The 24848-nt window shown below is 45.5% G+C and overlaps 1 protein-coding gene across 4 annotated transcripts in view; it reads left to right on the forward strand.

Annotated features, from left to right (window-relative positions):
• NTRK3 (neurotrophic receptor tyrosine kinase 3) overlaps positions 1 to 24848 on the forward strand; it is a 449707-nt gene that overhangs the window by 329564 nt on the left and 95295 nt on the right. The window contains exon 13 of one of the 4 annotated variants that reach the window (XM_066634742.1): positions 2023 to 2144. The exons of the other annotated variants lie outside the window; for them this stretch is intronic. Coding sequence (XP_066490839.1) covers positions 2023 to 2144 — 122 coding nt within the window. Of the gene's footprint in view, positions 1 to 2022; positions 2145 to 24848 lie in introns of those variants that run through there. 4 annotated transcript variants of the gene reach the window in all.

A 24848-nucleotide genomic window follows, 5' to 3' on the forward strand; every position in this document is an offset into this window, starting at 1 on the left:
AAAAATGCCTTTGATCACATCCAGTGTTTTGCCAGGCAAGTGCTCCCTTGTGGACCAGCAGAGAGGGTGGAGGACACACTGTCTGCAGCCAGCACTTCAGGGCTGCCCTCTCTGCCCTCTCTGCCCTCTCTGGTAGTCCGTGGGGGAGTGCTCACTTGGGAGACGCTTCCCCATTGACCACCAGAAAAGGGGCAGGAACTGAAGGCAGCAGCTGTGGGTGGTCCATTCTCCACCCTCTCTGCTGGTCCATGGAGGAATACTCAGGAGATGTTTCCCCACAGACCACCCCATAGACCACCAGGTGGAGACTGCCCGCAGTCAGCACTGCATGTGGTCCATGATGTTCCAGTTTTTGCCTCAGTGGTCTGTGGGCTGCTAAAATGTTGGGAACCACTGTTCCAAAGGTTTAAATTCCCGTACAACATCCTATAATAAAATAATAATAAAACTTTATTTTTATCCCGCCCTTCTCCCTAACGGGACCCAGGGCGGCTAACAACATATTAAAAAAAAAAACAAATTTTAAAAACATTAATACAAGCAGATAAAAACATTTAAAAACACACTACAGGGCCATAAAAACAGTAGTCAGATTAAAAGAGTAAAAGAGCAGATCACCGAGGAATCAAGCCTGTAAAACTAAAAGATGTATAAAAAAGTTAAGAAGGCCAGAAATCAGAAGGCTTGTTTAAACAACAGTGTTTTCAGGCCTCGCCGAAAACTCTCAAGAGAGGGAGCCATTCTCAAGTCAAGGGGAAGGGAGTTCCATAATGTTGGTGCCACTACCGAGAAGGCCCTATTTCTTGCAGCCGCCCTCCGGACCTCCTTGGGTGGCGGCACTTATCTTATCTTATCTCAGTCATTATAAGGGAAGTCCCTGCTGGCCCAACCCTGAGGCAAGACGAAGCAGATTGCATCAGCGGTGGATTGCGAGGGGTCAGAGGGGCGGCAAATTTGGGATGTGCTTCATCTCAAGTCCCGCACTACCTTCCTCTATCCAACCACTGGTGTGAGCTGCAGTGCAGCAGCATAGCCAGAGGGGGGCAGCACAGTAAGTACAGCAGGGGCCACAACATGTGTTAGCAGCCCCCCATTCTCCAACAGAGCCATTGGGGCAGCAATGAATGCCTGCGCATTACCATTGCTGCCCCAATGGCAAATGGGAGGGGCTGCTGACATGTCGTTCTGTACTCACCGTGCCGCAGCAATGATATCTTCTTGTTAACCCTGAAGGCTGATCTCCCCACAGGTTGACCCTAGAAAAAAAAGGCACGGGATACACCAGCCTTGCTGAAGTCAAGCCGGTCTTGGTCTGGTCAGTGCCTGAGTAAGACGACTGCCTAGGAATCCCAGGTATGCCGCCTAGAGTTCTACCATGAGCAGGGAGGCAGGATACAAAGGGGACAGCCAGCAGCAAAGCTAAAGGGGGTGCAAAGCACTAAGTTTTTTTTCTGGGAGCCTCTCCATAGCATGCAAGCAGCCCTTCCCCTTCAGAGCCATGCCGGGCAGCCGTTTTGGTCCCCTTGTCCGACATGGCTCTGAAGGGGAGGGGGAGGGACCTCTTGCACGCCGAGGGGAGGCTCCCAGCAAAACTTAGTGCTTTGCACCCCCTCTAGCTACGCCCCTGGAGGCAACTAAATACATATTCCCGTCTTCTCTATGCAAATTCATTCACCCAGCTTTTGTTCTCAAAGGCCTAAACAGCTAATAATTTCCCCAATGCAAGCTTTAAAATAAATAAATAAATAAATAAATAAATAAATAAATAAATAAATTGCTGATGGATGGAAAAGGCAGCCGTTCAAGATAGCATGGAGAGGCACCAATTGTAGGCAATCTGCCGATTTATCATTTGGTGATTTTTTTCCCGTAATTATTGTATGTATGTCACTATCTCTCTGTTCTGTTATAGTTTTGACCTTTGTTTTGTGAGGTTACTCTATTTTTTTTCCCCCTTCTTTTCTCTCTCTTCTGTTTTATTTCCTTTATTCCCCCCCCCCCCAACCTTCCTCCCCACTTTAGGTTTCAGAGAAATTATGTTGAATCCAATAGCCCTTCCTGGACATTCTCACCCTCTTAACCACCATGGCATTTATGTTGAGGATGTCAGTGTTTATTTCAGCAAAGGACGTCATGGCTTTTAAAAATGCAAACAACTGTGCAAAAACAAAACAAAAAAACACACAAAAACAAAAAACAGGTGAAAGACAAAAAAAAATCCAATCGCAAACCTCCTTGAAAGGGTCCGTGTTCTGATGTTGAGCGTGTTGGCTGTGCCCTTTGAGAATTGCGGGACGCAGTGAGAGAACATGGTCTGTGTACGGATCAAAGCCACCGCCTTGTGGGACTGGACCTCAGTCTGCGCCATGCTGTACAAAACCAAGGGGTTATTATAGTTTTTTTTTTTTTGCTGTCACCAACCAGATCACAGGGTTGTTTTTTTTTTTTTTCTCTCTGTTGGTCACTGTGTTCTTTTCCTCTGTTGGTCACGGTGTTCCTGCAAGGCAAAGCAGAGCAATGAATGAAAGATTTTTTTTTTTCTAAAATAAAAAAGATCAGGAACCTTGACGGAGTCATCTGAATAGTTGCACTTTGCTTTTAAAGAAGAACCAAACAGGCCAATCTGAAGCCAGCAACTTTAGCTGTGGTCTTCCTTGCCTTGAGCTGTCCTCCTTGTGACATCACAACATTGTGTTAGCCACCTGCCATCCATCGCTTACTGGGGCCAGGTCATGGAAGATGCCCTAAAGCAAGAGGAGACGGGGAGAACAGAAGATGCTTTAACAGAGTGAAGACCCTTGGTAAGAACAACAGGCAGCCCCCCTTTACCCCACTTCAGCCCCCCAACCCCCCTCTGCCTAGTCTTCAGCTGTTGCACAGGAAACAATGCTAAGAGCGACGATGGGGAATTTGTGCTACTCTACTCAGAGGAAAAGATACCAGTGGCTTTGTTTCAAATACAAATGTCCCTAGGAGGATTTTTCTGTTTGTGTGTGCGTGTTTTGTGCGTTAGAGCCGCTCTTCAGCTATTTCAGTGTTCCATTTTTGTACGTCAGCCTCTTCCCTGCTGCTTGTATAATGCCTTTATCTGGGGGGTGGGAGGTGTGGGGGGAAGCCTGTGTGCTCCTGGACTTCACACCCCTACGGACGATGGGTGGTGTTGCCAGTCGGCGATGCATCAGCAGGTGTAGGACAGCCAGAGAAGTGCAGAAGGCATTCCAGAGTCTTTTCATCTCCAAATCTGTGAACCCACCAGTCTCTGCTGCCTTCCCAGCTCCTGATTTCCACCACCATCACCTCCCATTTCTTTCTCACCAAGTTAGAGATGTATTATAATTCAGTCACGCACACCAAATGATTGGCTCAAGGCATACAAACTAAGCGAAGGGGGGGGAGAATCTGAATAAAAATTCTGTTGGTTATTCTTCGGCATAAACACACCGATTCTGGCCTTGGATCAATATTTTATATATATATATTTCTTTTCTTTTTCCTCTCATTTTAACTCTGGCCCAAAATCTCTGAAATGGAAAAAGCAAACCTTGATCTTCAACCTCAAGTGATTTTTTTTGTCTGTTTGTTTTCCTGGTGATGTCTGGAATAGTCAATATAGGATAGTGTTCTTTTCTCCCCTCTTTAGATTCTGAGTCAAATATGCTTAAAGGAACGTTTGCTTAGATAAAACCGTTAATTTAGACAGGGTTTTTTTTTTTCCTCCCCCCCCTTTGGTATTTTTTTATGCTTGCACAGAGCTAGGTTCTTGTAGGTTGTTTGACAGGAGGCTGTGAAACATGAGCCACCTCACCAGTTATCTCCAGTGGAACCATGAACATCCAACACCCAAGCCACGCTATACAATTTTCAGAATTGCTCATTCTCATTGATTACTTCTCCAGGAAGGGGAAGAGGGGTGACAGAACAGAATTGTAAGAACAGGACATTCCACTGGCCTTTCTTTCATGCAAGTTCCAGGAATCCGTCTGAATGGTCCTTAATCAGATTTCTGCAGAGCGTACCTCTGGGAGCCATCCCAACATTTTATCTCTTATTTGCCAGTTCACTCAGGTAACCAGATGAGCTGGATATAAAGATCAACCATTCTAATGAAGACAACATTATGAAGATGAGGGTGCCTCATCCCATCACGACCAGGGGGCTGATCCGTTTGGGATTCATTGAGAACTGGAAGCCAAAATGTTAACCAAAGTGTAATTCAAAAAGGGGCTCTTTGTCAAAATAGGGAATGCTGGGAAAGTGAGCTTGAGTGACCTTGATCTCCAGCACAGCTGCATGACTGTTGTCTTGCTTGTTCTGTAACCAAGATCTAAGGCCAGTTCAGGGCCACATGCCCTTTCTTGGTTTTCATATTAGATCTATAATGCCATACAGTTCTCCCCACTGTGATCAACTTCAGCCAGCATTTCCCAAGCTTCTGGCAACTGGTATACAGTATTTTTTTTCCCCCTGAGTTACAATCAGAAGCGAACGTCACTCTCCTCAATGCTTCTTCTATGTTTTTACTTGTTATTTTTGCTTCCCACTGTTCTACCAATAGATTCTGTGCAAACTTATATCAGCCTCTGAGGTTGGTTAAGCTGCATTTGTTGCAGGCTTATCCACCCCACCCCCCCACCCCCGGACAGTAAATTTCTTACATGATTGGGAATTTGAATTTCTGCACAAGGGTTTTTCTGCACAAGACTAGCAGAAATCATGCAGAGATTTTCAACTTAGATTCAGGTTTTCAAGGTGAACCCCAAATGATTAAGGATAGGACTTATCCTCTTGCAGAGAAATTAACCCCACCCGTCCAGTGTTTCTACATGAGTCACATTCTGGATGTGCATTCCTGGATGGATGGAAGAATTGGAGCTGCCAAGTGTCACACTTTTGACTTGAGACTAATCTCTGGAGGGCTGCATTTGGCCATCTGAGCCAGTAGTGCAGTCTCAAGCTACCCACCACTTCTGATGCCTCTTCGCTCCCGCCCCCCCATTCATTCAAGATTGAGTTTGTGCCCCTGACAGATTATTCCACTTCATCCAATTGACCTGAAAGGAGATGTGGAGGTAGATCTGTTTCAGGTCATTCAAAACCCTTTTTTGGTCAATCAGTTAAAAGTCTTGTGGCATCATCATCCCCGCTTCCCCCTTCTCCAGTTTGGGGATGCCTCTGATCAGGCAGCCATCAAAGGCATACCCACTGCAGTAATTCATTCAGAGACTCAATATTCATTCTTTGGGGCGGGGAGGGGGAGTTAATTCTGCTGTGTTTCTGTACCAGAAATGATGGAATGATTGAAACCAGTGGTTCCCAAACCTTTTAGCACCACGATCCAGACACACTAGCAGGACTCACATAGCTTTACAAGACTTTATTTTAAAAAAAGTTTCACTTTACCACCTACTCAAGCCTCTTTTTTTTATCCTTTTCACTATGGTTGGGGGAAGCCTTCTGGAGTATTTGTTGAGTTCCGCATTCATCAGATCGGGACCATTTTAGTGACTTTGCTGTCCCCAACACCTGGCCTTTGATAAGAGCTGAAGCCCTGTTTGCCTGCTCATGAGTAAACATGCACGTGCAACTCAGTTTTACTTTCCATAGGGCTCAATACATTTTCCTTGTCAGCTCTCAGGTTGTCAGTTTCACAAGTTCACACAGTTTCACACAGTTTCCACCAAAAACAAGGGTACGACCCACTGGTGAGTCCCACAGTTTGGGGACTACTGATCTAAACACATCTGCAGCAGAGACAGAGCAGAATTCATGCCATCATGTCACCCTTGGAGACTATTGGAAGGCCAGATACTGGATCACATAGAATGCAGAAGGTGGCCTTATCTGTGAGCAGGTAATCCGTGAGTAGGTAAGTGGGACTTTTAGGAGCCTTGAGTCATTACATTTTTTTAAAAAAAATCATGGTACGCTAGCAGTTCTCTCACAGCACACGGCTTGGGACTGACTGACTGAAGCAGTTGAAAAGTCTCGGGTGGTTCCTTAATGCTGAACAGGAAAGAAAGCCAGGCCTTGGGCATTTGCAATTGGTGGCTTTAAGTAGTGAGTCTACGGATTTTTTTGTTTGTTTGTTTCCAGTTTGAATTATTGTAAATCATTACCTCATTTTCCATCAAGACTCCTTCATCCCCTATCGTTTTTTCCCCCCTCTTGCCATGTCTATCATCTTGTGCTATGAAAATGGGAACATCCCCTTTCACAGAGACTCTTGGGGTCTTTGATGTCTAGTTTCTTAATAAACACTTTATTTTCTAATTAAACCGCTGCACTGTGTCTCTTCTTTTAAAGGTCAAAAAATCAATAAAACTCCCAACAACATCTCCTTTACTTTCTTTCTTTCTTTTTTTTTTTTTGGGGGGGGGGTGTTGTGAAATCCAAATATCATGTGTGGCGTGTGCTTTGTAGGGAGAGATTGAGTTTTCTATCATAGGGTGGAAACTACTCAACTTTGAGGAGGTTCACACATACGTGTATACACCAAATGGTGACTCAACGCTTGATAACTGGCAACCCAATATGTGAACTGACTCTATTCCTGTCTTTGAGGGGATGTGAAGGGAGACTGTTGTTGAGCAGGGCAAAACAGAGCTATAACCGATCCCCAACAAATTTGGATCACATGGATATGAAAACAAAATATCTTCACAAAGATTCAAGTCAGTGTAGCTAGTGAGTTTCCCAAAGAGTTTTCTTGTTGGCCAGGCATAAGGAGCCCTTTGGAGGTATTTCCATGGTACCTGTGAAGGCCAAACATCTTAGATGAATGCCTTCTCTTTGGGGAAAAGCAGCCTTCAACCATTTTTCCTTCTTCAGTAACAACAATAATTGTATTCAGAAGAAATCTGTCATAACCTATGTTCTGATTTGAGTATTTTCTGATTAGAACATAATGAGAATATGGTGAGCATGTTTGGAGGGCTTTCACGTTTATGGGAACTTTGATCTCCATCTGTTACTGACAAAATGTATTCTTGCTATGGAGATCTTGTCCCCAGTGGCATATCGAGAGAAAATGGTACCCACTGCAAGCACTGAAATTATACCCCCGTCCAAACAAAGAAGGGGAAATCGTGGGGTGGGAAGCCAGCCATGTCCATCCCACCAAGTGAATTTACCGAGTGCTAGGGTCACCCACTTTTATGTACTAGGAGGGCAAAGAACCTCCTTCAAACGAGGCCCACTTGCCACCCCCCAGTTGCACCACTGCTTGTCTCTCTTCTTGTGTCCACACTGGTAGGTGCAGCATCTGTTGTGCTAATCCATCTCTGAGAAACTAGAATCTTGTCCGAAGGTTTCTCCTGCCATGAAGCAGTTGAAACTTACAACAGTTCAGGCATTGTGGCAAGCAGGCTGGAAATGGGTACCAAAAATTCTGTCCTTTAAAAAAAAATAAATTGTGATGACTTTTTTCACACATTTAAGTTGTTGCAATTTTATCAACAAGTGATGCATGTGTAAACCATGACTTTGTCCACACTTTTGTGGATCTGATTGGTTTGGGGATACCATTAGGGGGGGAGACTGCATGCCCTAGAGGTGCATGACCAGTGAGGTCTAGTAATCAGTAACATTTTGTATGCATGGCAGGTGTTATATTATGAAGTTTGCTGATGCTGAAATATTAAGTATCCCAAGTTTCATTTTTAAAGAACCATTGTTCTAGTCCACGTGACTGTGAATAAAATAGCCTCTTTGAATGCCCACTTGGGAGATAAAGGAGGATATAAATTTGTAAATAAATAAATAAAAGTTATTTAAGCTTTTAAGAGGGCTGTGATCTGAAGGTTTACGATGCACAGACCTTGCAGAAGCTAAGCAGATCTTGATTTGATCAGTACCTAGTTGGGAGAATTTTTAGAAGAGTACCTGAGTTATGTAATGGATGGAAAACTACAATATGCAATAGATACATACATTTTAAATGTACTGATGGTGTTTACTAAATGCTGAAGGGATCATTAGGGGCGATGGTGGTGGATAATGGGCTGCCTCGTGTGACATCCAGGTACTCTCTCCACATGTCCTCCTTCGGTAAATTCATTCATTCCAACTCAGTCTACTTAGAAATTTAACGCTATAATTTAATACGTTTTACTTCCCTAGAAATGCTCAGAACGCCTAAATTTAGTAGCAAATTGCAGGGGGAGGAACAAAGCTATACTCAAAACTAATTTAGGCAGTAACATAGCCGGAGGGGGCGGCAGCACAGAAAGTATAGCAGATGCCACACTGAGCCATGTAAGAGGCCCATCCCACTCACCATTGGAGTCTTTGAGGTAGCAACAGCTCCGACAAGTGAGAGGGACCTGCTTCCACGGCGCAACACCTGCAATAATTACCTCCCCCACCGCCCTCTCTGGATATGCTACTGCCTAAATTAGCTCTGAGTAGAGCTTTAGACAAAATCTGGTAACAATCTTGGATGCACAGAGCACCCTTTGAGAGATGATGCAGATCTTACTGAAACTATCTTTTAGCTCAAGTGTCCCAATATTGTTTTTCCTGCAAAGGAGCCAGCACACTTGCTTAGCATTGCACTAGGAATGAAATGAAGCAGCAGTATCACTGTCGGTCAAAAATTGCTCATGTTTAGAAATGCCATGGAAGCCAAAATCTGATCTTCCTCTGATGTCCTTGAGAAACCTCACTGGTGCCATTTGTGACTCTTGTGTGGCCCTCTCTCAAAATTCCTGTGGAGTTTCTGATGAGAAGGAACCATTAGCCTTGTATGTCTTCTGGTTGAAATGTCTATGGCCGCTTTTCTGTTGTGGCATGTCGGGAATTGTCTGTGCAAAGCAATCCACAGAGGCAAAGCAGACTGTGAGGAACAACCTTAAGGGCATGCCCTTTCATGCTGGCAAAGAAGTTGAGTGGGTTTGTGTGTTGTGTACATATGTGTGTTCAATCAGAAATCTGAAGCTGTCCTTAGCCCTCCTTTCTTACTATATGATGTTTGGAATGTTCCTTTTGGTGATTGTGTTTTCCCTCAAGGCCTTGTTTGAACTTTGAGATGTAGACAAGTCCCTACAAGGCGCTGTCATGATAGTGGACAGTTCTTTTCGAACCAGCACGTGTGGGTGGAAAAGTAACTCATTGATACAGAAAAATGCATGTCACCCAGCCTTGGCTTCTTTGCTCCTTTGGAATCAGAAAGGTCCTGAGGCCCAAATCGTCCCATTCTCCCTTTCCCTGACCTGGGGCGTCCTGCAGGCACTCGTGCAGGGCTCCCCGCACACAGGGACGGCTGCTGCAGGAACTGGAGGGTGCACCCCAGTCCCTGCAGCCCTGTCAGAAGGGAAAGTGGAGCGATCGTGCTCCACTTCCGGTTTTGCGGAGCGGGGCGCGATCACTCGGCTTTCACTTTTCCTGACCTGGGGAGCTCTGCCAAAGGTTGCGCAGGGCTCCCCGCACCCCTGGGAGGCTGCAGGAGGCTTGGGCAAGTGCACCCAAACCCCTGCAGGCCCCCTGAGTGGCGCGATCCTGTGGATCCTGTGTATCGCACCGCTGGCTTTCCCCTTTCTCCTGGCTGCCCCTGCCCCTTAAGAACATAAGAACAGCCCCACTGGATCAGGCCACAGGCCCATCTAGTCCAGCTTCCTGCATCTCACAGCGGCCCCACCAAATGCCCCAGGGAGCACGCCTGATAACAAGAGACCTGCATCTTGATGCCCTCCCTTGCATCTGACATAGCCCATTTCTAAAGGGGGCAGAGGCCAGGACCCACACTCTGGGGTATCACAACGCCCCAGTTTGAATACCACTGCACTGGTTCCTAAGGAGTCAGCATAAAGACACCACTCTCGGGAAGCAGGTTGTCCCTTTGATTAGCAACAGTGTGTGTTGTCTCAATGAAATGACTTTGATTTTACTTTATATAAAAGGTGGTGCTAGCCCTAGTTTTTCACTCCGGAGATGAGCTGCTCAGACCATATAGCCAGGTCGTATCCTGTGGCTTCACGGGGCTGGATGAAATTGACTTGATAATCGCACGGCAGCTCCTCCTTCAGTCCAACTGTTTGATTGGTACTTTGGTACAGCAGTGAGCAGGCCAGCATCTTGCTCTCCTGCAAGCTGCTCTGGTGGCACGGAAATGAAGGTGTTTCCATTTCCAGTCTCCAGTTTGAGACTCCTATTGCTTTACGAAATAGAATCGCCATGAGCAGAAACACCGTGCCTTTCGGCCTGAAGAAGTAGTAACGGCAATCGGGTGGGTTTTTTTCTTCCAGAACATTGAGTCCAACCTAAATGAATTTTGGAAGGACTGTTGTTCAATCAGCTTAGAGACCCACCGGCAGCCTCAGGCTTGCAAATTCACAATTTGCGAGCCATATTTTGCGGGTCTGCAATAATTCATGGCTTTCCAAGCCACTATTTTAATATTTAACTAACTAGTAGCGTACCTTGTGCTGTCGGCCAGGCATTACTTAAATATTGAAATAATGGCTGGCAAATAGGGCATTATAAATTTGCAAATGATGACGGGCAAACAGCGAGGCAGTGGAGCGTCGTTGGACAATTCGAAAGTTGATTTTGTGTGCTGTGTGAGTTTGGGATCAGCAGCGAGTGATTGAAGTTTGTTTTGTGTATTAATTTCAGGTTTAATACAGATGGCCAGCTTAAGCCACAGCCTGTTCAGGGCACGTTTGTAAGTGTGGTCAAGTGTGTAACTCATTTAATTGTGAAGAAAGACTCCAGGTTCTTACTCCTTGGCTTCCTCTTTATTCTGCAATAGTAGGGGAAGTAAACAACAAGGCTTGAACATTGAGTTTTGATTTTTTTTTTCCCCAGCATTTGTTTCTTATCATGCAAAGACCTCCCAGTTTTCAACTAGTGCTTTAAAAGGGGGAACATTCAGAAGTTCATTTTTCTACCTGGAGTTTGAAATGCTACAGTTCAGCTATGGATATTATCATAGGACCATAAAGTGTGTGTTTTGCCTCTACTTGGTTTATCCTTTTGATTTTCATTGTGGTTCTAAGACTTGTTCTGGAAAATAGCAATGATGGTTAAAATGCGTAGAACTGCTGTAGCCGTAATTACATTCTTCTTGTTAGTGAAGATAAGTAATGAATATGTTTATCCAGAAACTGCATTACATTTTTCTTGCTAATCTCTAAGGGATTAATTGAGAAGAATGAGAGAGGACCCCTGTTTTCCTGCCTGTGTCACACCCCCCTCCCCCGTTAATCTGAATTATAAGGCAGAATTTGAGGTGTCGGTTCATAAACAGGGAAGGAAAGTGGACTGAAATCCAGATCTCGGAGGCAACCCCAGACTTTCTGCCTGAAGAATGCAGCTATCTGTCTCCAGCAACAACATGGGAACTCTACAACAGCCATGTTATTTTTCTAAGCCTGAATTTTCACACTGTGTTCCTAGAAGGCGTGGGGTTCAATAGTAGTGAGCTGCTCAATAATGGCAGGCAGTCTTCCCTAAAAGACAGTTTGTTCCTCCAAGAGCCCAATCCTGTGAATGTCTACTCAGAAGTATGTCCCATTATAGTCAATGGGGCTTACTCTCCAGTACACGTGGATAGAATTGCAGCCCTAAGAACACACCTCCTCTGTGGTCAGTCAACAAGTTTCTGTGTGCTTGGCGAATGTTTATGCCCCAATGGTATGCTCAGGGTAATAAAATTCTCCCACTATTCTGCCTAAGATCTCATGCCTGATAACTCACAACTGCTGTAAACAGCTAAGGAAAAAATACTCCAACAAGGCACAGGTAAGCTGAACTAGTTTAGTGTCACCTACAGCCTTGGAAGGAAGGGCATCATGATCTCTGGAGAACTGGATTTTCTGAAATGGGAAGAGCACGATTATTCTGGAACTTGGTATGGTAGGTGCCTTTTGGGGGCAAGGAGAGCAAAAAGTATGTTGATCAAAGTGTGCACCATATTTGTGTTTCAGGGTTCAACCCTCCGCTTGGCCATGAAACTCACTGTTAACCTTCTTTCAGTGTCATCTGCTTCACAGGGTAATTGGTGGTGATGGTGGGAACCATCCCACCCTGAATGTTTTGGAGCATAAACGTGGGATATAGTGTGTAGATAATACATTATACATTATAGGCTTCCTAAACTGTTTTGCTTTGGTTGAATATGTGTGAGGGAAACAGCCAAACAAAGCTTTCTGTGCTGTTAGGATGACAATGCATGCTCTCCAGCAAACACAGACTTATGATGGCTCACACTGAGATAGTCAACCTGCGTCTGAGCTAGACCTTTCAGGTGGCAGAGAAGGACTCACAGAATGAAATGCTCCTCTGTACCAAAAAGCATCCCTTCCCTGCATGTAAGAAATTAGCATGCCAGGGAAAAGATTGGCTTTTCTCTGATGCTCTCACTGCCTTTGTGGAGGGATTTTATTTGTGTATGTGGTGGGAGGGTTGGGCTGGAGACTTTTGGGTCTTGAAGAAGCATCATCAGAAGTCAGAAGTAGTCCTGTCCAGACACAGTTTTGCACCTCTGTGAGAACTTGCGTGCTGCTGCTAGAGAACAGAGAATGACTTCGCAAGGGTGCGGTGGAACATTTGAGAAGCCCCACAGGCGATGTCGGTACTAACTCCTGATGCAGAGGATTCTGACAGACATTTTAACTCCCAGGAAACTGCAAGGTAGTTTTGCTGTTCTGGCTAATACGGAGATAAGGGAGCATAAAGACCTATCGAGATGGACAGTTAGCTGATTCCCCCCCCCCCCAGACCATAGACAGACAGAAGGGAGTGAGAGTCCTGAGCAACAAGCTTTTCTGCCTTTGATCTCAGGAAAGCAGATCTCCCGGACCAATAGTCCGAAATGTCAGAAAATAAATGTTAGCACCTGAGGGGAGGTCATTCCCCCTGGGACATCCTGGCCCAGGCTGAAGGAGAAACCGGGTGGTGAGAGCAGCTCAGTGGGTGCCCACTTCACTTTCACTCAATGGAAAATTCTGACTTGGCGCATGTTATTTTCTAAGAAAAAAAGAGAGACGGAGAGATAAAAAAATTTTTAAAAGGGAGCCCATGAATCTTTAATAGACAAAAAGATGAAACTGGATGTCTGAGCCGGAAAGGAAGCTGAGGGTCTGAGGCACGGAGCGTTCCATTATTTATGGGGCAGGATTTTGTCTGGGAGAACTTTTTCTTCACACCCTTAACCTTTTCGGTTCGCAATCTCTCTCGCTTTCTTGGAGACGATGTGTCCTGATGTACCATCCGCTTCCTGCAGATAATTATATTTCTTTTCATAAAGGCCGGCGCTAATCGGCTGCCTCACTCGCCCTGCAGCGTGTTCCCCGGCAAGTTGGCTTCGGTCAAGCCAATTGTGAGGTTCGTGCGACACTAGGGGTGAACTTGACGATGATGGCTTTGAAAAGGGCAACATGGAAACGGCAGGGTTGGGGGGGCAGACCACGTGTGACTAGCTGAAGGGATGAGTTGTAACCACTGGGAAGGGGGCAGAGTCCAGTGACGGAACATGTACCTGTGTAGGAGGGTATGAACATGATCCTAACGTTCGTTTAGGCCGGAGCAAGTCCCTTGCGCCAACCCAGGAGGGTTGCAAATGTGCCGTAAAGCACATGGAGGAGGCTGTGGAGGCTGCATCCAAGGTTGTGTCCGCTGAGCTCGGCCGACGCAGGGGTCTGGGGTGGGTGGGGAGGATGCAGGAGGGAGGCGTTCTGGGGTGGGGAGAGGGCAGGCGGAGGGCAGTTGAGCAGGGAGCGGGAGGCAGGGCTGGGACCCACCTATTATGCTGAATCCCATCCCCAATCCCTGAGCACCTCCGGAGGTGACACAAGTCCCATTGGGACCATGGTGGCTTGCCTGGGGTAAGGGGAAGAGCTTCTCCTTGCCTCGGGCTGAGCCACTTCCTACCCCAATCTTGCACTGATACAGTGCAGGCCTCCTGGCCTACCTGTTTCAGCGCATGATAGGATTGTGCTGTAGGGGTTCAACTCTATATTCTCCAGGTTAAGGATACTGGAGATGAGGCTGGGAAACAACCTTTTCCTGAGACTACGATTCAAAATGTCTTTGAGTTTGAAGGAAACCCAGCTGGGCTCAAAGGGTTCGCATTACCATACCAAATCAGAGCGAATCTGTCTTCAAAGCTCCACACCTGCTGAAAGGTAAAAGAAAGGGGGGAAATCATCCCGGATTGAATTCCAGGGTTTCGTGTTCAGTCTCTGGTAGTTAAGAAACAAAACCCCCTACCTCTACCTCTATAGCTACCCCCTTTCCCTTTGGCAGTATGAAAGAGAGAAATGGTCGACTCCTCTCCTGGCCTGAAAAAAATGTTGCTTTTTGAAATGGAAACATTTTAGTTTCTCTTGGGGTTCCTCAGCTGTGTGGCCTGAGGAGGAGCCTCCAAAGTTGCTTGGAATTTTGCTCTAAGAGAAATCTAGTGGCAAGCTAGAGAAAGATGACTCTTCCTCGATACATTTTGCTGGCCTTATTGAAACTCTTTTTTTTGTTTGTTTCCTTTGTAACTGGTTTCACAAGTAACCTGAAAAAAGGTCACCCAAGAAGTGAGAGCTGAAATAGAGCTATGGCAGCCAACTACAGGTCATGCTGCAAGACCAAGCATGAAGCTGATTTATTGATGCTTTACTAGTATTTATTGATGGTTTACTAGTGTTAATGGTTGAGTCTTCCATAAGTCTTCATCCCTTGGCAAGTGGAAGGACTCTAATGGAGGCAATATTGTCTCTGTTATCATCATGCAGATACAAAACACTCCTGATCCATCCCCCTGTATTTATTCACAGTCTCCATTGGGAAGGGGGTCACAGAATCATAGGAAGAGCTGGAAAATACTGGAAGCGTTATGAGATCCATTTTCCTGGTGTCTAGATGAACTATCCAAGGGTCTTACTAACCCCAGGCAGCTACAGTCATCACAGGAATTCTTGACTATTCTGTTGACATTGAGGCCTTTTGTAAAATGACTGAAGCTTGGTTCAGACTTCTGCAAGCAGATGGGCAGTGATTCACAGAAGGTTTCCTAGACTCACTTTGGATTTCAATTGAGGATACATTTTGATGACAAAGAGAAAAAGGACTTTTTATACCACTAAAGTTGCCACTATCATCATGACGGTTGTGCGGAATCTGTACACTATCATCAATATTCTTTTGAGTAGGTTGGGGGGCAGGACAGCAGGGAAAGGCTGTTGCCTTCCTGCCCTGTTTATGAGTTTTTCAGAAGTATGTGATTGGCTTCTGTGGTCACCAGAAGATGGGTCCTGACAGATGTTTTGCCTGACTCAGACAGGCTCTTCTTAGGTTCTTGTCTCTTTTTGGGACAGCAGGATTTGGACGCATTGAGAGAATTTATAGTAATACCACCAAACTCAATATTTCTAATCCTGGAGTGCATAATGAAACTGTGATGGGCCCATAATGGATCCAGGTTCCTTCCTTTCAGCTACAGGCTTGCTGGCATTAGAAGAAAAATGGAAAGCAAGGTGGCCTTTGAGTGTATTTCGACTAATAGTATCACATACCCTCTGTTGCTTATTAAGAGATTTAACAAGCCTGGCTAATTCCAATGTACTCAAAGATTTTCCAGCTTATGAAAGCTGCCCTTGTTTGTTTGTGTCAGTGCCTTTAGCTTATTGAGACTCCAGTGAAATGTGCACACCTATGTGAGAGAACTCACAACTTAACTCACGGAGGGAATGTAAGGGAGCGGGAAGAGTGCCTTTTCACCAATATTTTGTGTTGTGTCATCTCTGGTGTGCTCATATTTTCCTATTGACAAGGCATCCAAATGGTATTTGATCACCCACCTCCCATAAGGTGAGCTGAACTAATTCTGATGAGTAATGTTGCATTCTAGAGGACTCTTAGTAATGGAGGCCGGGATAAGAACAACCCCACTGAATCAGGCCATAGGCCCATCTAGTCCAGCTTCCTGTATTTCACAGCGGCCCACCAAATGCCCCAGGGAGCACACCAGATATTGTTTCTTTGAGAAAGAAACAGGGATGTTTCCTTGTCCCAGTAAAGCTACACTTTGTCCCTGTCGTATGAAAAGAATTTGTTTATGTACCAGCTCATAGCTATTGGAGAGTTTATACATAGGTGATCTGAAGTTCAGGATGGCACATCATTGGCATTCTATGATGTGTCTTGAGCAGGGGTGTCAAACATGTGGCACCCGGAAGCAATTTATCTGCCCCCCATTATAATTGGGCTCTCCCTGTTTGATATTTGGGTTCCATTATATCTTGAAAATAAGAACAAAATTTGCACATTTTCTCTTCTGTCAATTGCAACTAATGAGTTCATATGTGAGAACAAAGTGCTTATATCTGGCCATCATCTGCTTCATGATGTCACTTTCTGCTTCATGATGTCATTTCTGGCCCTCAGAAGGCACCAAGAATGCTTTGGCCCTCTGTATGAAATAAGTGTGCCATTCCTGGTCTAGAGGAACTATCTCAAAGGTATTGTTTCTTTTGTGGACTTCCTGCCTTCCTTTAACTGCACTCATTTAGCACCACCGAGCTCCCATTTTTGGCCATGTCATCTGCAAAGCAAAGTATTCCTGAAGATTCCTTTCCCCACCGCTGAGCATTTGCAACCTGTGTGCTAACATACTGGGGAGCAGAATGTCTTTCTAGGGCACATAGCAGGAATCCTATAAATGTCTGAGCTCCACTACATTTCTTCTGAACAATTCAAACATTGCCTCCAACTTTCTGAAAATACAGTACACCTTTATTTTTATTTTTTGAAATGTCTAAACATTAGATATTATAATGGGCGCAGGTCCCATATGTTGATTAAACATTCCAGTGATCCGTATTTTTCTATATCCTCTGACATTTGCCTGCTACAAAGGTAGATGCTTTTTGTACAGAAGGATCACATTGAAGTCTACCAAAGACGATGAGTTCTTCATTGTTCCAGAATCTATGAGCTTTTTGTACAGAAAAATCACATTGAAGTGTACCAAAGATGATGAGTTCTTCATTGTTCTATAAGTTTTTTTTTGTACAGAAAGATTACACTGAAGTCTACCAAAGATGATTTCTTCATTGTTCTTTGAGTTGGGGTTGAGGCAGGACAACCGTATTAATAAATGGACTAACTGACTGATGAGGCTGGTTTTAACTTGGAGAATCTCTAACATTAAATATGGAATAAGACCGTGCACAGAGTACCAAAACTTTCTATTCTTCTGGCTCACTTCCAGCATTTTGCTGATGTGTGATGTGGGCACACACTCTTGTGCAATGCCAAAACACTGCATGAAAAGAATCCTGAGACATCTGGTGCACAATCACATCAAGACTGCTTTTCTGCAGTGTTGTCTGTCCTCAAATGCACTTGTATGTAGGCAATACAGAAGGATGGAAAAGGTCAGATGAATGGGGGAAAGTCATATCAAATCACATAACTTAAGAAAAGCCCCGCTGGATCAGGCCAAAGGCCCGCCTAGTTCAACTTCCTGTGTCTCACAGTGGCCCACCAAAAGCTTCAGGGAACACACTAGACAACAGGCACAACCTGTGTCCTGTTGCCTTCCCCTGCATCTGGCAATCAGAGGCAGCCTACCTCTACCTTGCACATTCCTACCATGACTTGTAACCCGTGATGAACTTTTCCTCCAGAAATTCATCCAATCCCCTCTTAAAGGCATCTAGGCAAGATGCCATTACTACTTCCTGTGGCAAGGAGTTCCACAGACTAATTACACACTGGGTAAAGAAATATTTTCTTTTCTCTGATCTAACTCTCCCAATGCTCAACTTTAGAGGATGTCCCCTGGTTCTGGTATTATGTGAGAGGGAAAAGAGCGTCTCTCTATCTGCTCTATCACACATACTCAGTGCAGTTCAGGAAAAACATAGGATGTTAGGAGAATTCTTATCACAGTGTTTCCATTTTGGAAGCAGAAACAACTTGTAACTCTCCACAATCTAGAGAGAAAATGTAGATGGGGAGAATTTTGAAAGCATCCCTTGCTCTTCCTTCAAGCCTTGCTCAGCTGCTGCATCTCCATCCTACCAGCATAGATAACTTGCTTCCAAACCTACTTGCTTCTTAGAAATTCACTTTGTATGCATGCCTACAAGGAAGAGGCTTGCAAATCCCAGACTAATTCCTTGGTGGTTTCCCCAGATTGTCACTCTGTGCTTGCAATGTACCTTGCATGTTTCAGATGCCACACACATTATACAGAGTTCATGTCATTGTAAAAGGCAGTTGCAACATTGGTATGGAACGCAGCTTGGGTACAGGCAGTCGCTGGCAGAAAGCAAAAGCAGCCTTCGACTTACATTGTTGCAACAAGAGAGAAAGGGAAGAGGGGGTGGTAGGAACGGAGAACCACAGGAAAAAATAAGAGGATGGGGGGGGGGGTTGAGGAATGGAGAACCACAAAAAGAAAATATAACACCCTACAGCTACAAGACATGTTTTGGGAGATGGGTGAAAGTTTTGTTTCATGCTCACCACTTTACCATTTCACCCTGGTGCCGTGCAGAGTCCTCCATGCAGAGTCCTCCGTGCAGAGTTGTATCTGCCCAGATGTTCTGTCTTGTGACCTTCTGGGATGCCAGGCAGCAGACACAACTGCCCAGAGCATCCCTGTCCCCAAACATGCAAGACTTTGCACAGCACTGGGGCAGAACAGTAAGATGTAGTCCGAACAGGGAGTGCATTTTTGTAATGCAGCGGTCGCGAGTTTGAGTGACTAGATTTCTTCTTTGTAGGGGGCTGTGAACACTGTCTCAGAGTGATCAGTTCTGTCTCAAGTTCACATTCCACACTTGATGAATGGGATAACAAAAGCAGAATAGTCTAGTCTAGATTTGACAAAGGAAAATATGAAATCTTTTTTATTCAAAGCACCAAAGATTCTTCAGTTATATTTCATGCTCAGAAGTTACCTGGTTTTGACTCCCTTCTGAAAACATGTGCTCTATGGCCCAGGTCTTGTCTCAAGAGAGATCGGTTAGACCTGGGTAGCATCCAAAGGACTTCAATTCCCCCCCCCCCAATTTTTATAATAATTAAAATTTACAAAATATGAAAATGAATGAGTTATGGATGTGGTTCTGATAACGAATTCCATTCATGCTCATTTGCTCAATGTCAGATTTATTTTGGAGTGAATGGAAAGCCAGCCAAAGGACACCATGCCTGCTGGAAAGATACAATGTTTTCTTACTTTCTGTTTATAGATTCTGTTCATGTGGTAATAGGCAAACACCCAGGCAGATAGTGCTGGTCTTAAAGCATCAGGAGCTCCCTCCCCCCACACATACACAAAGAAGCAACATGCTCTTGAGACCACAACAGGCTCCTTCTTGCCCCCTAGATGCAGCACCCACAGTGTGTCACTGCTGGAGACATTCAGACTGTTTCTCTCCCACTCCCATCCCAGGAGGCGGCGTGTGCCCAGCAGTTACTAGACACCACCCATCAGTGTGCATTTAAGCAAGGTTCTTCTAAGCATCGGTGCTCATCAAGGATCAAACTCCCGACTCAGCAGAAGGCTGGCCAAAAGCCAGCGTCTAGTGTGGCTGGAAAGGCCGATTCGGGAGTGACAATCCCTTCCACACCGGGAGCAAGTGCAGTCTGTCCCTGGTCTGTCTCCCTGGCTGTGGGCCTTCCTTCTTTGCCTCTTTGCCTCAGTCTGTTGGCCAAGTGTCTCTTCAAACTGGGAAAGGCCATGCTGCACAGCCTGCCTCCAAGTGGGCCGCTCAGAGGCCGGGGTTTCCCACCTGTTGAGGTCCACTCCTAAGGTCTTCAGATCCCTCTTGCAGATGTCCTTGTATCGCAGCTGTGGTCTACCTGTAGGGCGCTTTCCTTGCACGAGTTCTCCATAGAGGAGATCCTTTGGGATCCGGCCATCATCCATTCTCACAACATGACCGAGCCAACGCAGGCGAATCTGTTTCAGCAGTGCATACATGCTAGGGATTCCAGCACATTCCAGGACTGTGTTGTTTGGTGCTGTAGGCTTATACCATGATCTCGGAAGTTAAGCAGGGTCAGGCCTGGTTGGGACTTGGATGGGAGACTGCCTGGGAATACCGGGTGCTGTAGGATTATACCATAGTCTTTCAAGACTGAAGGTTGCCAACCAACCAACCAACTCTTGGTTAATACCTGGTTAATAATTATAAAGCTTGAAAATTTCTTATTTATGTTTTATATTAATTGTGATGCTAAAGGAAACGAGACACTCATAAGCCAGTGCTCTCCACTCCAATTTCTCTTCCACTCCATTGTCCTCCTGTTTTTGCAATTCAAGGGAGGGCACCAGGATGAGGTCTCTTGTTATCTGGTGTGCTCCCTGGGGCATTTGGTGGGCCGCTGTGAAATACAGGAAGCTGGACTAGATGGGCCTATGGCCTGATCCAGTGGGGCTGTTCTTATGTTCTTATGTTCTTAACACAGGAGGTTAGGGCCACCAAGAGGAATTTTATTAGGGGGGACAAAGTTTCTTTTGGGCTTGTTCCCAAAGAGGGAAGGGGTGAAACAGAGCCGGGAGAAGAGTGCTGATGGGGCAGGGAGGAGGCAAAGTAGGACAGGGGGAGGGTGGTGACAGCCAGTGGATGTCCAGATGCAGATCCCAGGTCTAGTCACCCCTGTAGTGTTGGCAGCTAGATATAGTAATACAGAAAACCAAACACATGCCTAAGTATCTCTAAAATTGTTTCAATATAGAAAATCATTGCAGAAAATTAGCATAGTCATATTTAGGTTCACACTAGGTGTCCTGTATGTATCAAAACTTACTTCTGCACCAGCTGTAGCCCCGCAGCTGGGTCCATGAGCTCCGAGCTCCTTCTCCTTCATAGTAAGCAGATCCATAAGCCAAAGAGCTTCTGTAGCAGACCAGTTTCCTCCCAGACTTGACACTGTGTTCAGAAGTGCCATGTATGCATTCCTCAGCCCAGTGCATGTGATTTGCTGACACAGTCACTACCACATGGCCCACAGTAACACCGTAGGATCCCGTGTGGGCGGCAAGTCTGGGTGAGATAGGAAAATGAAAGATCCCAGGAAATTTTTAGTCCCCCTCCTTTGGTTACTGGGCCCCCTTTATGACGGACCAAGGTACCAATTACCCCCCCCCCCCACTCCCCTCTCATGGGCTCTACAGGAGGAGGAGGACTAGCCTGCCTGCTTGGCTGAGTGCAGCAGATCACCACTGCCACATCACCAGGTAAGGGGTAAGGGGCAGGGGGTGAAGTGAGTGGCACTTAGCACTTCAAGCATCAGAAGATCTTGGGCTACACTTGGCATCATAAACAAGGGTCCTAAGAGAGCCACAAAACCTATGCTGAAAGTAAAACAAAAGGCATGGTTTTATTGACTACCGTAACAGAATACTTAAAACCCAATGATGACTTTTAAGTCCCTGCACATAGAAAGCTAGCATGTTAGTGATAACTGTTGGAGCCCATATTCCTCCATGGCAGCTCATTGCCCAATTCTATCCCCCACCACATTATTTCATGCAGCCATGCTAATGGGGCGTGCGCTCCATGCTGTGGTGGGGACTGATCAGACGGCTTGCAGGAGGTATCAGCCACCACTTGGTAGGGTGGCTGATTGTCTGTGGGTCTCCTTGGACCTGCACCAGTCATTTTGGTGCACATCCAAAGAGAGCGGGGGGCATGATGGATTGCAAAATGGGGGATGGGAACCAGCAAAATTTGCCGCTGCCAGATCAACCTCCTCCTGCCCTCAATATGCCCCCCAGTTCTTCCCCCTCTCAACCCAGTTACTCCCGCTGCCCTCCTCTCCTGTCCAGCTAGACCCTCAGTCATAAAAGGCCCATAGAACATGGCTGTCTGTATAATATGTACAGAAAACTTTTGTTTTTGTTTCCTGGGGAAGAATTCAACCAAAAGAGTTCTTCTGCCTGACATCTGAAGCGTTACAGTCCAGGGACAGAGTTGCCACCTCCTTTGCTGCTTTTGTGAACCAGACCTAGGAGTTTCCCCAGAGCCAGCCGCCCTGACATCTGTTTTGCATCGGCAAGGAAACCGAGAGGTGCACAGCTGGCTGAGGAAGCCTCAGGGAAGACCTGACCAGATTGAGGCTCTGGGAATTTCTCTCGCATCCTCAGAGGATCAAACTGCTGCAAGTACATCCAGTCAGTTAGTGAATATGAGAGTCTGTTTAGATTGTCAACAAGCATTTGACAAGTCTTCACTTGGGGAGATTAATGGCCAAGGATTTTGGAGTAGGATTTGAAAACAAACACATGAAAGTGGAGAGGGGGGCACTTTAGAGACTTTTAGAGGGATGTAGAGACATTTATGTGGAAACAGCTGACAACCAGGGAGGCTTGGCTGGAAATGTTGTAGTTGGGAAGAGGTCAAAAGCAGGAGGTCTCCTGAGTACCTTTAAAAGTCCTCCATTGTTCATAATCTGCATTCACGTTTCTCTCCGACAATAAATAGCTTGAGGCCGATTTCGCTGCTAAGGTGAGTATAATCGCTGGCGATGACTGATGGCAGGCTGAAAATCTCTAAGGATAGACTAAGAATAGACTCTATTTTGAAAAGGGAAAATAGGAAAGAAATTGCATTAATAATGGTTTCAGTGAATTAGGGGAAAATAGAGGGAAGGAAGGAGACCGTATTCTTAAGAACAGCTCCGTGAATAGATAGGCACAACTGTGTTTGTCTCAGCTTAATTGTCATGGTCGCATCAGAACCTAGTCGCTTGGAACATTACCCAGCGATCACAAAAAAGAACCACTTTGTGTCAATTTCCACATTGCGCAGGAACAGGGTGGTAGATTTCTCAGTGTTACCACTGTAGACTGTGCTTTGAGTGCTCCATACAACAGGAAGATCCAGAAGGAATATGGGAAACTGCGGAAGAAAAAGGTTAGCATAGCTCTCCCTCTCATATGTTAGTTTACCACATGTGGGGGGCATTAAAATTAGGGATTGTTATAAACTTCGGCAGCCACACCAGCCTGCGATCTGAAGTTGTATATTCTAGAATTAGACTGCCTCCCCCCCAACTTGTTGGGCGGTGGTGGCAATCACAATCTCAGGAGTCCTGAGTCTCTCAGGAGTGCTGGTGGGCACCATTTTTCAACCCATAAGGGTCTCAAAGTGAGGACAAAAAATGTTACTTTGATTTGGGTTCATGTGACATGTCATCACCACTGCTGAGAAATTAACACTAGTGTTACACTAGTGCTAAGAAATGTACACTATCATCAAAATAACTTCCAAATTTTGTCTCCTATAAACAAGTGGATTAAGTTGCAAGGTGGTATCTGTGGATCCCATATCCATGGATTCAATTATCTGCAGATCAGGGTCTCCACGTGCCCATTGCAATTTGTTTTTGTGTAGTAGTGCTGTAAGTGCTGGTGTTCCCCCTCCCCCCAACCAAGTGAAACTTGCTAAACTAGTGTTTCTCAAACTGTGGGTCAGGACCCGCTGGGTGGTTCATGAGCCAATTTCAGGTGGATCCCTGTTCATTTCAATGTTTAATTTATTTTTAATAGACTTCAGGACACCATGGTATGTGACTGCATTTGGGGAAATATTACAGACCAGTACTTTTAACAGTGTCTAATTTTTAACAGGTTTTAATTTTCCTGCTTGATGATGTCACTTCCAGCCATGACATCACTTCCAAGTTAGTGACATCACTTCCAGTGTGTCCTGGCAGATTGTCATTCTAAAAGTGGGTGCCAGTGCTAAAACGTTTGAGAACCATTGTACTAAACAGGCACAATGAGGCATTGTGATTGAACAGGCAATCAACCTGCATGCTAGAGGGAACCAAACTGAATGTTAACAGGCTGTGCTTCCTGTAATGTTCCGTTAGTCTCCCTTTGCTCATCTAAGATGTGTCTAGTGAAAGTTCCAAAGTCTATAGAATCTGGTAGCAAAATGAGTCAATATACAAGGGTGGACTTTAATTTGCTTACTGCAGCTAGAATAGTAATTGCTCATTATTGGAAAAAACATAAAACCCCAGTGATATTAGAATGGCTGCAGAGGTCTTGGGACGGAGCTTCTATGATGAAACTCATAAATTTTTTGCGATTAAAAGAATGGTTCAGTAAAATATTAGCCATGGTAATTGACAAATTCTTGATGAAGTTTTGGAATGCCAAGGAGACAAATGCAACTGGTAACGGGGTAATTTTCTCTATTACGTATGATAAATCAGTAGGTGGAGAAATAGACGGTTGTATTGAGCTGCTTTAATGCCGACATTAGTTTTCTTTGAATGGAGTGTCTTTTCATGAGGAAGATTGGGTGTAGGTGTCATCTTTGCCAAGGATGCCTTGTGGTTTTCTCCAGCTTTGTAGAGTGATGAGAAACAGGCAGTCCAGTCCTAACCTTTGCTGGCCTGGTGGGTCTGCATAGCCTCTGCTGTATCCAGCACAGCTTAGGTCTCCTTGGGGGAATGGGATATTTTTTCCCCTTACCCTGAGTAACACTCCAGCCTGCCCAATGGGACTATTTGGATCTGTGCCAGCTATTTAGCTGGTGCAAGTCCAAGCAGCCCTGTGCAGGGCATTCAGGCCCAGGAGAGAGGAATGGGTACAATGGAGGCCTGCTCTGCCAATCCTGCCCCTCCCAGGACTGATCCACTCCTTGTTCCACCCTCCCCTGCCGAGAAACACCCCATCCTCACCTCTCTCCTGCCACTTTGTGTTTCTCTTACCTCCACCAGTGGCTGATCTTCTGGATGCAGCATTGGTGGGGCAGCACAGGCCTTCCACCAGTGCTGTTTACTCTCTGGATATTGCAACGTGCTTTACGGTAAAGTATGTGTCACCCTTGGCTGGTGCAGCAGCCACTGTGTTGGCACACCATCAGGTTTGGATTGTGAAGTGAGTT

This window comes from Tiliqua scincoides, chromosome 8, assembly GCF_035046505.1.
Source record: "Tiliqua scincoides isolate rTilSci1 chromosome 8, rTilSci1.hap2, whole genome shotgun sequence".
In the NCBI taxonomy this organism is placed as follows: Eukaryota; Metazoa; Chordata; class Lepidosauria; order Squamata; family Scincidae; genus Tiliqua; species Tiliqua scincoides.